General features: G+C 38.3%; 1 protein-coding gene across 2 annotated transcripts in view; it reads right to left on the bottom strand.

Moving 5' to 3' along the window:
- The window catches only part of arhgap32b (Rho GTPase activating protein 32b), a 113,520-nt gene that overhangs the window by 23,944 nt on the left and 72,731 nt on the right, over positions 1 to 16,845 (bottom strand). For both annotated transcript variants that reach the window (XM_040151501.1, XM_040151500.1), the window contains exons 6-13: positions 13,725 to 13,811; positions 9,858 to 9,995; positions 8,577 to 8,669; positions 7,314 to 7,436; positions 6,864 to 6,941; positions 3,681 to 3,762; positions 1,950 to 2,000; positions 631 to 705 (exon numbers count right to left, since the gene is read on the bottom strand). In XM_040151501.1, coding sequence (XP_040007435.1) covers positions 631 to 705; positions 1,950 to 2,000; positions 3,681 to 3,762; positions 6,864 to 6,941; positions 7,314 to 7,436; positions 8,577 to 8,669; positions 9,858 to 9,995; positions 13,725 to 13,811 — 727 coding nt within the window. The remainder of the gene's footprint in view (positions 1 to 630; positions 706 to 1,949; positions 2,001 to 3,680; positions 3,763 to 6,863; positions 6,942 to 7,313; positions 7,437 to 8,576; positions 8,670 to 9,857; positions 9,996 to 13,724; positions 13,812 to 16,845) is intronic.

Consider the following 16,845-nt stretch of genomic DNA (forward strand, 5'->3'; position numbering starts at 1 on the left):
AAAACTTTTGTATAGTGTATTTTTTTTTTTTTTTTTTTTTTTACAGACAAATGCCATGCAAAATGGACTCAGGGACATTAATTCTGACAAATCTGAAAATTGTCCACAGCACAGCAGTGTAAGAAGAATCGTATAGTTAAAAGGACTTTTAAGTGGCAGATTTAAAGGGAAATATGAACATTATTTGTATCACACAGATATTTTCTTATGGGAGTTTACAGCAATTCAAGTGAAGGAAAGTTAACACACAAACACACACACACATATATACTGGAAAAAGACCTACTCTCATATTGCTGTGTCAGACATGCTCTACTATTACTGCAGAACCAGCTGTGTGTAAAGGCTAACTGGTCCACCAACAGAGCATAGAGATAATGTGGATAAGTCTGTTAAAGGTCACAGATAGGACAGTTTATTTGGTTTGTGAAAGGCTCTGTAATGCAACACCAAGAAGAGTGTGAAGAGTGAAGGTATAACTCAAGCTATGCTCCCAGTCTAAAGCTACTGTGACAGGTACACGGACTAGAGTCACACAGTGCAACACAGTGCAACTACATCACTCGGGGTTGTGGAGTTAGTTTTTGGTTAAAAAGAGGCGGTGCAACACACTGAGGGGCTTTTGTCTACCTGAACTTAGGCTGTAGTGGTTTAGCGGGTCGGCCACCCATGCACTGTCCTGTATTACACTCTCCATCTCCAAGTCTGCATGCGGCCCGATGGACAGATGGGCCAACAGACAGATGAATGGATGGATGATGGAGACATGAGAGAATCAGCACAGGGAGAGAAGCACTTCAAGTTAGAGAACAGAGTAACTGTGTACTTTGGGACTGTGAGGTCAGAAGCTTTGCATAGAAATGATACTTTGATGCTAAATCAATGAACTGTTTTGTGAGACAGTGTACAGATAAAAAACGTGGAAATGAAAAATACCTAATCATAGAAACATTGCATTCATCAGTAAAACAAGACTTTTTAAATGACAGAATTTACATTTAATTTTTAAGTTATAATCCTTAAGATTTTTAAAATCCTATTTTTGTTACCATTTATGGTTTGCATTTTTCTCAGCAATAGTCATTCAATACATTTACAGTATGTAATTACCGCTCTATACAGCAGTTTTCATAGTTAGCAGCAAGCTCTGTCAATCCGTTGTGGAATTCAAATTGTCTATGTAAGCATGAGGGATTGACAGGAAATGATGCAGCATGTAATCCAGTGTTACTGCTTCTAATTTTATCTCACTGTTTACTGTTCACTCTCCCACCATTGTATCAGAGCTGTATTAAGTTCCTGCTAATGCAAACCCAATATTTCCTACTACTGCTTGTTCACATTAAAAGCTTTCAAATGGCAATCACAGAGTGGCGAGGCAGTCACAGGAAATGCGTAGGTTAGTGCTAACAGTGACTGCTCATCAAAAAAAGCATCTTTGACAATGGTCATTTTGGCCAGTTGTAAATATGTCAGGGAGTAATAGTATGAGAAGGAGCAGCCACAGTGAGCTGTTATTTTAGATAAAGTGCTGCAGCTGACAGGCTGTGAACCTCTTACTTATCAGCATGATAACAAAGTCCTGTATTCTGTTGCTGTGTGGAAAACTACTTGCACTGTATGCAGCAGGAAATCAGATGACGGCTGCTCATTTCATGATGGAAAAAAAAGGCCAATTATCAACTCTTCTGTTGTATTGATCACAAATTAACTGCTCAAGGAGTGTTTGCTGTCCTGAATTCTGGGACCTGTGGTATTGAACCACACCCGCTGCTACTACCAGTAGCCTTTGGTAGTGCCAAATCAACCAGGACTAAAATCATAAGGATTATAACTTCAGCTACAATCATCAAAACTCTGATGTAAAAAATGTGATACGTGTTTGTGTGTGAGTGAGTGAAGGTGGGGTGAGTGGACGCGGTGGATGAAGAGTGTATACCAACACGCACAGGGGGGGAAGAGACTCCAAGAAGCAGGCTGCAGGCCAGAGCAGGGGGAGGCTGAGGTAGAGGAGTCACAGTCAAATGCAACAAATCAAGACACATGCTAACACAACTGTACATCCCTGTGCAGTGAAACAATGACAGCGTTAAAAATGCACTCAGGCAGTGGAGAACAAGCAGTGCAGTTTTGACACAGAAACAGGCAGGTTTAAACAGCATTACACTGAGTTATTTCTTCTGCCACTGATAATGAACTTAAACCAGGATTATCTCATTTAGAGTCATGTTAATATTACTGATAACAGGGCATCTGCAGGTTCGTAAAAACCTAACATTAGACTGGTAACTACTATGTAGAATATAAGGCAAGAGTTGTGTAAAAACTGAACAGCTGACATTTCTGATTGAATATAGCTGATGAAACATTATTACGATGATACAGAAAAACGGGCAGATCAAGAGAAAAAGAATATCTTTTAGATGCATTCAGCATATTTAGATTATCTACTTGACCTGCGGATACTCTGTTAAAAAAAAAAAAAAAGCATGATTGACAAAGACGTATGCAAAGAAACCAAACAAAAACCCCCCCCCAAAAAAACAACAACCAACAAGCATTAAAACATTGCTCAGGGGAGTGGGCAGGCAGCCTTGGGCAGTGGAGTGCATTGTGCGTGCACTACAATAGTTAACTCTACGCTGCAAGATGCATTTCTGATCAGTCACACAGTCTGAAAGGCTCAAAAACTTGGGTTTGAAACTTGACTGGCATATCAGATAACATGGGCGTCCAGGAGCATCCGAAACCCGTGCATATAATGATACCCCCTCCCCCATAATTGTGGATCTTGTGGGGTTGGTGTTTTTGTTACGCTGTGTCATCACTTAATTCTAGATCCTGAAGTCTCAGAGGCATTTCAATGGTTAGGAGCCCCTGCTCTGCTCACCCACCCGAAAGCCAATCAGAGGGCAGTGACAGTAAGTCATACTGGTTCAATCAGTGTTTGACTGGAAGATGTGACATGGATTCATACAAGACACTGAGGTTTGATCAGAAGAGCTCTATCATAGCAACATGTGAGCTTCTAATTTCAATGGCAGCTGCAGTGTGTAATTCAGTGTGTGAGAAGGTGTGGCAGAAGTTCAAGTTGAGCTTAAGTCTGCACCGCAGCCGCCAAATGTTGTTAAGTGCTCTCTTTGATTCCAAGAGGGTTTATGTTATACATTTGTCTTTGACACTGTTGGGAGTGTGCTAAAGAGCTTATCTGTTTGCTCTGGACAGCAATAGATTACAACAGTTATTTGCAGTAGATTTCCATAGTGCTGAATATATGGAACCATGTGTTTTCTTTCACTGTAACATGCTTTTAAATTGAAATTATGTTATCTTTACACTGATTATTATAAATTGTAATTCAGGTCTAAAATAGGTAGAGACCTTTAACAAGGGTCTGTATATTGAACTAAGGGTTTTGGACATAATAATATATATGTATCCCTTCACTGCATTTCCTTCATTCAAAATGTGCAAATAATGGTATTATACCAGAAATCCACTATAGATTGGATCCAGTTACACACAAACACACTTAAACACACACACACTGAGCCACATCATCCATTACAGACCTAACCACTTCCTGAAAAGGCAGCCATATCAGTGAGACATTAACTGCCATCAGTGATAAATTCCTTCCAACACATTTCCTGTGAATGGTTTAAGAGGAGGAGGAGTACCTGGTTTTGGCACAGAGTTGGTCATGGACTGCGGCACTTTATCATTTATGAGCTCCACGCACTCGCTGGGAAAGAAGCCAACCTGCATAGAGTATAGCAGTGAGACAGGAGGGCAGGTGAGATGGGAGGAAGTACAATCAGATTAAGATAATAAAATGAAGACTGAGAAACAGACAACACAGTATCTACAACTGAGCTGTGGATGTCACATCAGTCATGTGATTTCGGGATTAGAAGCACAGTGACAAAGATGGCATTTGACTTGGACTTGGTTTGAACATTTACTGATCAGGTGAGATGGGAATGACCACGTCACTGTCATGTGAGTATGTCTGGTTCCTCCTCTAAAATGAGACTGAAAAAGACCACAGACAGAAACTGTTCAGTTGTGCCACTTGTGGCAGACTGTGGAAGAGTTAGCCGTAAAATGTCACATTTCCTGAATCTGTTGACATTTTAAAAAATAATCTTAATTTAATTAACTATATTATTATTATTTTACTTAAATTTTCATGCTAACAGTTCAGATCAATCTTTGTCTTGGTTTAGGCTTAATATAGTTTTGTACTACATTACACATACAGTGCAAGTCCATAAGTATCTGTGTACCTGCTCCTCTTGTGAATACAACTTTGGTAAGGACGTGTTTTGCCTTTAAAGGCTTTAACTTAATTTAAAGTCTACATTATACAGTATAGGACAGTGGCACAAACACACCACCTTTTACATCACTGCTTGACTACCTCCTAATGGATAGAGGTGGTACTACAGGTGTTTTTTGTGTCACTGTACTCCTTGAATTTGCTGCTCACCAGTTAGTTCCCCAACACATCCCCAGTCTGAGCTTCAGTCTGCATTTAGTGTGATCCAGAAAGTGTGGATCTGATATAAATAAGAGGTGTCCAAGCCACAGGCAATCAATGGGCTCATAGTCAACATTTATCAGTGAAAAACAGCCTGAAGGGAAGCTCTGTAAATCCAGAGGAGGGCAGTGGTCTCCAGCCACTGAGAATGTGTCTGAATTAAAACTAATCTGATCAGTTAATGCCTGCCGGCTGCCACACTGCCAGTGAGCTGAATGGCAGGACTGCTTCTTGTAGGAGGAGAGCCAAAACACACGGGTGGGTGGGGGGGCAGTGTGGAAAGGGGGCAGCAGGTCAGAGGAGGTTCAGCCAAACATGAGCGGCAAAACCCGGCTTTCTTATTGCACTGAAAAATATTCTGATGGTAACTAAGGGAATCTCTGCAGTAAAGTTTGGGTTTTAAGACTAAAAATGTGTTAAAAACAAATAAAAGTATGTTATTTGTTTGACCAAAATTCAGAGAGTCATGCATTTACAAAGTTGTTCAGTTGCTTCAGTTTGTAGTTCAATTATTCCCCCTCATGCCTCAATACACACAGGGCCAGATTTACAAAGAAAATGATGCAACACAAATGTGTGCTGCAGTTTGCATTGAATTTACGGCCCCAGTCTACATTCACAGTATTTAGCTCCTGATTTACTGCGGGAGCAGCTCATTATGCAGTCAGCTCCAGGGACTGGTGGGCTTTGTCTGAGTTCATCAAGCTGAGAAAAGAAATGATAATGTAGGAAACATTTACTTTGGCCACAGTTTAAATCCACCTGAGACTGTTACTATGTCACAAAAAATTACTCCTAAAAGTATAATATTCTAATCTTTAAGTCTAATTATTAATGCATTAGGATTCACAGGAAGCAAAAAAGACAGAGGACTGACAGGATTGTTTTGATTGTTAATCAAATCAAGTGGGTGTCTTCCAAAGTTAGTCGTTTTAGTACAGAATACCCTCTTCGTCCTCTCCGAGACAGTGTGTCCATGTTGAGCTGTGGTGGAGGGATAATAACGGAAGATGAGTTTCTGTACTAAAAGTTTGGTACATTCTTTATATGAATATACAAAACTGTTGATTTGTCCAACCTCTTGAGGAGGTAGGTGTATCATTGTCAAAGTCTACAATCTAGAGATGCCTTCATGGATTTAAATACAGAGGGTTTACCACAAGGTTCAAACCACTGGTAACACTCAAGAAAAGAAAGAATGATGGGAGGAGAAGAGTATGGAGAAAGAAAGTACTGCTTCACAGTACAGGTGGATAATGACCCAAAACATACTGCAAAAGCAACACAAGAGCTTCTCAAGGCAAAGAAATGGAATATACTTCAATGGCCAAGTTGGTCACCTGACTTCAACCCAATGGAGCATGTTTTTCACTTACTGAAGACAAAACTGAGGGCAGAAAGACCCACAAACAAGCAGCCACTGAAGGCGGCTGCAGTAAAGGCCTGGCAAAGCATCAGTGTTTGGGGATGTCCATGGGTTCCAGACTTGAGGCAGTCATTGACTGCAAAGGATTTTCATCCAAATATTAAAAACAATCCTCATATTTATAATTATGGCGATTTCTTCAATTACTTTTGAGCCTTTGAAAATTAGGGACTATATATAAAAATGTCTGTAATTCCTAAACAATTAATGCAATATTCTTGTTAAACCCCTTGAAATACAGCTGAAAGTCTACACTTCAATCGCATTTTGATGGCCCAACTATTTATTTGGGTGTAGATTACGTGCACACACACATAACGTGGACATACTTTTTTGCTCCATTATTATTAACCTCCATTTCAAATTACTTGTAATGTACAACAGACTGTTAATTTAAAAGTTCAGTTTGCTCTCTTATACAAAAAGAATTTCAAATACTAATTATGTGTCGTTCATAATTTGACTTTATATTTCTATACCTTATTTCAATTAGAAGTGAAATGGAGAATATCGTAAACAAATACATGATGCCGAGGGATGAAACTGGGAGAATTTAGGTGGATTGTAACTAAGTTCCTGAACAAGTTTCGGTGTATTACAGGATTATATGATGAAGACCGTGTAGGAATATGAATCATTACAGCATTACAGGGCGAGGCACACACCCTGTAATCTGCTCAAAAGCTTCATATGAAAGAGGATTTATATCTTGCTTTGTCTTTCAGCAAACTCAGAGTTTTTGAAAACTGCTTTACAAAGCGATGTTCTCTCCTCGCCCTTGAAATACCTCAAGTACAGCCTAATCAAAAGTTTACAGCCAGAGGAAAAGACACAGAGAGCAAATGCGTTTGTGTTTTTGCCCCCAGGCTGCAAGGTGTTTTGTGAGCTGTGTACCTGAAAGCCATGCTTGCCCCTCCACCATGTGGTGTCTTCTTTAGGCGGCATGTCAATCACTGACACAATGTCACCAACCTGCAGAGAGCAACAAAGGTGGGGGAGACAGGAGATTAAAGATGTGTCTGATTGTCCCTTTACTTCTTGTTGAATGAAGACCTCAGTGATTGCTAAAACTGAAGACATAATACAGAGAGGCTTTAACTTTCAATTACAAGAGCATAAATTCAGTAAGGACAGTACTGAGCAAGGCGATTTATCCAGACTTTGATGTCTCTGAACTGTACTGGAAAAGACAGCCTTTTTGCTCCTTCAGTGTCTTATTGTCTGTCAAGTTCAATGTTACGAAGTCTTTATACAGCAACCAACAACAGATGAGGAAATATCTAGGAAGAATTCTCATGGAATCTCAGAATATCTAGAGACAGAGAGACAGAGAGTGTGTGTCACCTCGAAGGACAGCTCGTCCGAGGCCTGAGCGATGTAGCGCTTGATGACGTGGGCAGCAGCAATAGCTGGAACATTGATGGACGACTCTTCATGGACCAACAGATGATTCCCCTTATTATCAACCTAATACACATACACAGAAAAGACTTACACATCATTTCAACAGTGGCAGCCATTGACTAGTAAATTATAGGGGGGTCAGACAAAATACAGAACAATGACATGACTATGAATGAGTGTAATCATCCTGCATTAAATAGCTATTTCGGAGAAGTGCATAATATTTTGTTTCAATTGAGTCTGTCAGATGGTTTATAAACTTGACAGTTATTTCTGTTTTAAGAACCGTTTAATAAATGTAGGTATGACACGAGGTAATAAAAACAAACTCAACCAACGTTTGACCTTTCAAACAAGACACAGGTCAAAAATAAATACCTGGTCAGGACTAGTCACACGCAAATCCAGGTCTGCATATAGTTCCACAAACATCACTGTTTAACTAATCTAAGACTTTGTATAAATCTGCGTTCTGTGTTCAGTTCATTGGAATGAGTTGCTGAAATGTTTACACAGAAGATTCAAAATGATCTAAAATATGTTCAAACTGGAAAACAAATGTGCAAAGTGGAGCACCTGCAGGATCTCTTTTCTTTCTTTGGTCACCTTATTAAACGTAAATACAGATACACTCTTTTTCTACCAGCTTATTCAAGTATTTTTGCAGTTAAGGAGAGTGAATTATTAGCTGGGATGGCAAGGAATTGCTGCCAATATCAACCACAGGGTTCTGGTAATCCTACAGTGATACTATAGTATTACTGTACTATATTTCCAGGTATCCTGTAGTAATAGAAACCCTTATTAATTTTTAATAGAAAAAACGGAACAGTGTTTGGCCCCAGGTCCTTGTTTTAATTTGCAAGGAATCTTTCTGTAATTGTTTGTCTGACTTTAACCTATGTGTTGATCCAGTTTTTGCTTATTGCAGTCCTCAGGATTTTTTTTGGACATTTCTCTTTTCTCTTTGTTTGAGAATAGTGCTCCAGCAATTCAGGCAGCAGTTCTTTAACTAGAAGAAAAGACTTCAGTCTTTTTTCCTGACTGTTTTCTTTAATGACATCTATCTTTAATGTACAGCATAAGCCTGACAAATTTGCAAACAAGCTTTCAGATCTTATCTTCCTCTTATTAAAGCATTCTTCACAACTGAATTACCCCCCCGCCAAAGAGTCGGTGTTCTCCTTAAAGACTGAACCTTACCTCCATCCATGTGAGGGCAGGCCCACAGTTGATCTTGTTGTCAGCAATGGCTGAGAGCCGGGAGAGGTAAGCTAACAACATCTGGGACACTGACTAACATGAAACAAAACACACACACACAGGCCAGTTAGAGTCATTACACTGACTTCAGATTTAGTGTGTGTGTGTGTGTGTGTGTGTGTATATATATATATATATATATATATATATATATATATATATAATTATTATCTATATTATTAATACCCATTCAGTACTGTAATCATCCACTACTAATTCATTGAATATCAAATTTAGATGTTAAAAACAATTGATTTCAGTTAAAGATGCCCCCTAACTGTGTTAGCAATTACCATTAAAAGTCTCTGGCTCCTTTTGTTATGTGTTTGTGATGGGACAAAGGCAGACAATTTAGCAGCTAAAAGTGTTGCCTAGCAGTAAAACACTTGAAATGACATATGTGACTATGACTTCATATTACAAGGGAAATTTAGTTTTATAGTTTTTGGTGCCACGTATCTGCACATTTGAGTAAATGCTGACATTAATACTTTACTGAGATCTACTTTACTTTACTGCAATCCTACCCTTGGCTCAAACAATGAATCCTATAAATGCAGCTACTGGTGAAAGTAAAACAGTGTGCTGCAGGCTATTTTGTAAAGCTATTATTCTGGAAGTGTCCACAAACACAATATCCCTCAGTAATAAACTGGTTTTACCAGTTTGGTTTGTTACCTCTGCGTTCTTTTAGAGCCTCAATTAGACCATAAAGGTTTCACCTGGCTCAGAATACCTTTCATCGCCAGACTGAAGAGGAAATAACTGGAAAAATATCACATGGTGCATTCCCAGGAAATAAGCCATGTAGATCATATTGGATATCAAAGTACAGTAAATGGAATAGCTTTTATCTTGAAAACTGATACCTTGTTCTCTTTTATTTTAAAAACAAATATGGGAGGCTAATGCTATCATTCATTTCATTTAGGGGTCTGACTAAACACTGGATGGTTCAATGAGAGTGTAAACAAAGCTGTGTGAGATTTAAGCAATGCAAAGTTCCATAAACCTAAAAATAAATATTAATTTTCCATACTATACTTCTTTTAACAAGGCTTTACCTGTTGTCAGGATTAAATTCATATTAAAATGTGAAGAAAATGGAATCTAAATCTATTAAAGTTCCATACTGGATTATTTTGCTTACAGGCCTGGATGCTTCAGTTTGTAGTTCAAAATACATGTGTGTGTATGTAGGCGTGTGTTTTCAGTGCTTACCTCTGAGTGATCAGTCAGACTGTCCAATCGAGGCAGCTCAGGCAGCTGTGAGAAACGTCGGTCATAGATGCAGAGGTGCAGGTGTTTGTCCAGGACACGGAAATCCTCATAGCTGCGCTTCACGATCCAGCTTCGACCCTTCAAAATGACAACAAAAATGTGAAGGCAACTAGCAAGGAAACAAAGACGGAGAACACACTGGTTCATTAAAGAGCTGAATGTGTGCAAAAAAGGATTAACTGATAAAAAACCATCTCTTAAATTAAACAAACCAATGTATTGTAAGAACCACTGAATACAACAGAGACACAAAAACTGGAAATATTAGATGGGCAATTCAAATATTCATAACAGGCACCTACAACTGGGAGTGACAGCACATACTGTACAATGTTTCAGGACACTCCAGGTGTCACAAACAGTTTAAAAAGATATTCCAGTTGTGGTAGAGGAAGACATTATTAAGGACCATGCCCATAACACAGTACAAATTGTGTGTACTTTAAATGGATTTTAAAGTGTGTCTAATGAATTGCTAAAGAACAAATTAATGTTTAAGCTTGTTGAATGCATTTTCCTACCTTCCAGGCAGTAATTGTTTTCCAATCATTTCAGTACATATGATAAATAACTAACTGCATCTGTGTGGGACAGTTTTTAAGACTCTTCTGGGTTGTTGCGTTCAGGTGCTGGCGGGAGCATCCAGCATTTGATTGCCTTAGGACAGACTGCAAAACAGCAACTCTTTAAATGCAAGTAGCTACTAAATTTATGATTCTTTTCACATTTATATTTGCTTACAGGTTGTCTTCTGGCTTAGATATTCCAACATTTATTCTGTATGGAAGGAGAGGACAAACATGCGTGTGTTTGTGTATGCGTCTGTGTGGTGGAGGAGACACACGGTCCTGCCACACTATTCTTATGATCTGTAGGTGGCAGTGATGTGCCAAGAAATGCAGCAATGCGCCAGCAAAGGCAGTAAAGAGGACTGCGAAGTAGCAAACATCTAAACAATGCAGGATTTAAAATACTTATAAAAAATGCTTTGCATATTATGATCAATATTTTTACATTAACAGTTGATCACATGATAACTAAGGGGTTGCTTGTATTGACAAAGCCACAGATCATTTTTAACTAACACTGCAGTTCCCCTCAGCTCTACAGAGCATTTTAGTCTTTCAGCTCATTGTTTTGGTTTTACAGTCAAAAACTTAACTGTTTTGGTTCAGTCTCAGTGGTTGGTTGAGACCAAAAACAGAACTAAAAAGAGAGTGAATATTGTTTTTACAGTACATCCATCAGTTAAGTAGAACCACGACTCCAAACTATTGCTACTGTCGCTCTGTAACTGCTGAATGTGTAAATAGGCAACTGTTCAACAAGTCACCACCATATCACCAGATAACCAAATCAACCTAAAAGGTGATGATATGTCAGTGTTGTGTTTACAGCTTGTTTCTGCTCCCCTCAAGTGCTCCAATAATCAATTACTGCAGGTTTAATGACTTCAAATGCTCATTGTCCCCAATTTTTAAAAAATTTAATGATGTTAAATCTGAGGTCACACTAAATGGACCGGAAATTTCTACCAGTCAATTCAACAGTAGACTAGTATCAAGCAGACTGCTTGTTGTTATTTTCAATGCTGATCTTTGTTTTGAGGACTACAATAAGAATACTGACCAGTGACATTTTTCTTTAACTTGAAAAAAACCTCATATTAGGTCATTTCTGTGTCTTGCTGATTTACATAAAGATGTAAATACTTTAAATTTTTTACACTTGGAATGACAGTAATGTACTTTACACTGGTATTCAGAGCTCCTCCACTGACTCCAATTGGTGCAGAACACTGTAAAGCATATAACACCTTTTATAAGAAAGCCTTTGTGAATATGTGATGTGTTTCTCCACTCTACTTTAGCCATTTTATGGTTTCATCTAATTTTAACACACTTTTATTTCACTGATTTATTTTTTTTTATTATTCTTTGTTTCTTTTTATTATTATTCTTTTTCCTTTTCCTTGGAAAGCACTCTGTAATTTAAAAACAAGCGCTATACAAATTCATTCTGATCTCATCTAAAACTCAAGGTCAGACACTGTCACCGAAAGTTTTTGTTACCGGTAGTTGAACTTTGTGGATAACATTACAAAAAGAGCCACAAGCCTCTCTGTCAGTCTCACTAAAACCTTTATCAACCAACACTGCTGTGATTATTCTATTTTTCTTTCTTTCTCTGGTATTGTCTGTATTTTTGGCCCCATAGATACTCTTCTTATAATGCCTCTAATACAATGACACTGCCTCAGAAAATGAAAAAAAAAAAAAAGACAATCAAGTTTCCCTTGGACTTGTATACTTTGATATTGGAAATGTCTTCCTAACCAAAGAACATCAACAGCTTGCTCAGCCCTTCCTAGTAAAATGCAGTGATTAAATGCCAACAGTGCAAGTGCAAACCAAGAGAATTTTGCCCTCAATCCACCACATTAAATATAACTTTTTATTTTTTTTATTTTTAAATCTGAGAGTGATTCCATAGATTTGTTGTTTCTTATTCATCGAGTAAGACAGGGCTCCAAACCTCAAAACCCCACTGAGAGGAGCTAGTGGCGGAAAAAATCTTTGCTTTGATTTGGCCTAGAAAGATCTGTCTGTACCAAGGCCAGGGCTTGTGCGACTGGGACTGCAGTGCACCACTCAGCCCACTGATTCTAGTGCTGTTTGAAAAGTGCTGGCTGGGAGAGACACCAATGGGAGGGATCTGTGGGCTTGGGGAACTCTTTATGCTTTCCTGTCCCACTTTCAGATGGTGCTTCTAGTCACCCCCTTTCTGGGTTTGTTGAACTGAACCAATCTCACTGTGCTGTGCTACTTTCTCTGTTAAAGCTCTGAGTGCAGAATTCAAGGCTAACTCTTTGCCAGTTATTTTGTCCTTTTTCAAATAGAACTGGTGTAGATTTAGCAGTTTTCCGATGGCTGTGAGAAGTTGGAATTTCCAAGTACACAGCCGCATACTTGTGTGGCATTGCCAAGGTCGTGCAAATGGAATATGATCTGAAGAGGGATATGCATGAAACCAGAATCAAAAATGTCACTGGAGGAGGCTGGGGAAAAGCTTCTGAGCAGCTGGTGTGCATGTGTGTGTTCTACTTAAGAGCTTTGCCCAAGTTCAGGTCAAACTCAAATCAAATCAAATCAAATTTCTTGCAAAACTTTGTATATGATGTAATCATAAATAATTTAGCTGTTACTTTACTCTGACGTCAGTCCTTAAAAAGGAATTTTGAAGATGACTAAGACAACTCTTTCTACTTTGACCTCTGCAATAAAACTGAACAAGGAATGCACAACTAGCTGTGAGAAGCAGACAAACATGGAAACAGCAACGTAGGACTTAATAAAAGCTCTCAGTTTGAAGAAGTCAAACTCCGAAAGACCTTTCTATCCAGCATTCTTCAGAATCGCTCACCCAGCCTGGCATAGATCCACATTTTTTTTCAGTTCCAAATTCCCACATAAGATTTTTGAAACAATAAGTTAGGTGTTTCAGAAATGTCTGAATCTGAGCCAGAGCTCTGCTCACAGGGAGGAGTGTGCTAGATTTCTGCACAGGTTGTACTGAACCATCATTTGTGGGTTGAAAATCACTTCTGACAAGTTTTGAGAGAAAAGTTGAAAGCATGAATACATTTTTATAAAATGTATGGGTGTATGTGTTTTCAGAGGAAGTGGCGCCTGTTTGGGAGTTCGTATATAATTACATTTAAGTATATACATGCTTGTGGGCACTTAGGTATGTATCTATATTTATGTGTGACTGCACCATCAAATGCAGTGGAGTCTGCTCTCTTACCTGGCAGTAAATATGAACTAAGTACACCAGCTCCTTAGACTCACAGCCGTTCCGTGTCACTTCACACTGTTCATCCCCGAGGGACAACTGAAAGACACACAAAGAAAGGGGTTGGAGCATTAAACAAGCATTTTCCAAGAAAAGAGAGAATCAGACCGTGGTGACTAAGAAAACAGTTAATCATAACAACTTTTGTCTTCTTCTTAACTCACGTCTCAATAGGAGAACAAAAAACCCCCATCATCTCTAGTGTATAGTAGCAAGGACAGTCCATTCTGTCCTCCACACCTTCAACCTCACAAAGTCTTCGACAGGTCCCTTATTACTAACCAACAGGTGGACAAAACTACAGTCCGCCTAAGACCCATAAAACTTCAATTGAAATTTTATTCATGATCCCATGTTTGCCAAACATGTCAGGCAGGAAAATGGGCATAAAATGAGGCAAGTGAAGAAAAGACCTAGATTTTTTCTTTTCATTTATTGATGCAGCCATGAGTGTGTCAATCATAAGTGTAATAGGCTGTAGCATTAATTAATTGCAGGCAGAAGATCTAAAATAAAAATGAGCTGCTGTCAAACAGTGTAAAGTGTAACTCTGAAGCAATATTCGGAATATTATGGTTCAATTTCCCAATTTAGTTTTTATTTCAAGTGTCCAGGATATTGTTACTCAAAAGGAAACATCACTAACCCCCACATTTTCCATTGTGACATCACTTTCAAACCCAAAGAGTCAAAGCTGGGGTGAAAGGTAGCTTTTAATCACGGTACTCATCTGTTCTACATGAAAAAACAAGGGGACAACACAAAACAACTGAAAGGGGTACGCTTCTGAAAATAGATGGATGTTGTATAAGATGATGACTATACTCATGATGTCCAAGTGAACAGTGCTGACTGACCACATTTTGATGAAATATAGATGACGTAACAAGCAAGACGCTGGGAGGGCTGGCACAGACGGCATGGAAAATAAATAAAAATATAATTCTAACTCTTTTTTGTTTTCTCTAAAAAACAATAATTTACATTTTGCCATTACAGTTACGCTTTTCTATAATGTATCATTTTATGTATACAATCCAGATATAAATATCTGAATAAATTCAGGTTTTTTTTTCTGCAGATGTAACATAAATTAATTCCATATTCCTTTATATGTTAAGATTTTTCTTGTTTTTTTTAATAACATCATATCATATAATGTTATTCAAACTGATAAATATAACCAGTTTTTAAACCATGTCATATATGGACTCTTTCATTCTCTAAGGCACAGTCTGATCAAAGCCGCAAGACACATTCACACAGTAATAAATTTGCCCGTTTTTAATTCAGCGCAGGTACTTATGAGAAGTCACACAAGAAACTGAACAAGGGGCACTTTTTGGATTCAAATCCCCAACCCTCTTCCATGTAATCGGTATATTTTGCCATAAAGGTTTTATCACCGAGCAACCCCACAAAGCATGACCACCACCAACATCTACTATACTCACTTAGCCCCATTCTTTTTAATCCTACAGGTGTAAAGTAAACTCTGCAAATGACCTTATATAACATTCCATTCCCCCTTTTGCCTCTCTAATATATTACCATTACTGGAGATAATATGAGCGCTTGTTTCTTTAGCTATATGTTCCTCCAAATACCTTTTGCCATATTAACCTTTGATTCTCGCACTTATTTTATATCGAATCACACAGCAATATGGAACATTTTAATGCTGTTTGCATAAGATCAGGTAATGCAAAATACTTCCCAATGCCCAGATAGCACTGAGCCCAAGGTGTTGCTCCATTCCCATCTTCTCAAAAGATGAATACGCTTTATTTGTTTGCAGTTATCATAGTGTGAAACTCCTTCCTCAACCAAGTGAGTTCTGCTCAGGAGATGATACTAAATTTGAGTTTCTGGTAAACTCAGGGAAAAGAAATGCAACAGAGACGCTCATTTGCACATCGACAAACACCACGATTAACAACAACAAGGACACGTGTTTAGATAGGCAATGCAACAAAGTGTGTTTCAATATACAGTCAATATTCTGCTTCATAATATCCAGTGTGTGTTTTGCTGCTTTGTTATGCCTTAAAACATGAGAACTGTAGATTGTTTGCACAATGTTTGTAATATTACTTATATTACATTTTTCAGTAAAGCTGTTCTGTGGTTTCTTCTCTGCTCCATTCTGTCAACATCCTACTGCAGGTGGGGGACTATTAATAATGTAGTTATACTGACGTTTAAAAGTCGTCACATGTATATGTGAAAGAAAATCTATATTAGCACCACTTTTTCTATCACCCAGCCAGGTGGGGTGAGGTTTTTATACACATGCAATTAGTTTCAGATGGGAAAGAGTTTTTATCTGAAAAAAAATGAGTATATTGTTCAATGCCACTGAAACTCAGCTTGGCAGTAACTGCTGTTCAGCATCTGTTTTCTCATTGTCCATATCTGAATGTGTCTCTGTTTTTCAGTGCTCCTTAGGCTTCTACATGTTCATTACATCTGAGTCACCTCTCTTCCACATCTGCATGAATGACATTTTCTTTTTCTGTTTTATTTGCTTCATCTTCTTAGGTTAAATCTGAATCTATGTGTTCAGACAAAATAGACTTTCTGCTTTCACAAAAAGCATAAAGCGTAAAAGCATAAAAAAGACTAAAGGTATTTATGCGCTCTAGAGGTCAACTAAACAGATATTGTCTAGGCAATGTCACGGTGCCAGTGAAGGGTGAAAAAACACTGTTTTTGTTACCATTAAAGTGGGTTTGATTTAAAGACAGTTGTTGATGGAGGGGCAGAAGTAAATAGAGCCTTCACAGAACAACAGTATTCTTTTTTGTGACAGTGTTTCTTTTTAGAGAGACAAACTAGTATGACATAAAATGACCTAATTACCTCTCTGGTGTTCAGAATCAGCATCGAGCAACCCTGAAATGTTTTGCACTCGATGCACAAGCAAAAGCCGGATCTTGATAGAGCAGCCGGCAAAACCTATACAAACAAACTTTAGAAGCAAGCCCATAGAGGTGCATAGACTGCATAAAGGATTTCTCCCATTTCACTGGAAGGGTTTATGGGTTTGGACCTACAGTATACTTAGGACCAA

Source organism: Xiphias gladius, chromosome 17 (genome assembly GCF_016859285.1).
Source record: "Xiphias gladius isolate SHS-SW01 ecotype Sanya breed wild chromosome 17, ASM1685928v1, whole genome shotgun sequence".
Classification (NCBI taxonomy): Eukaryota; Metazoa; Chordata; class Actinopteri; order Istiophoriformes; family Xiphiidae; genus Xiphias; species Xiphias gladius.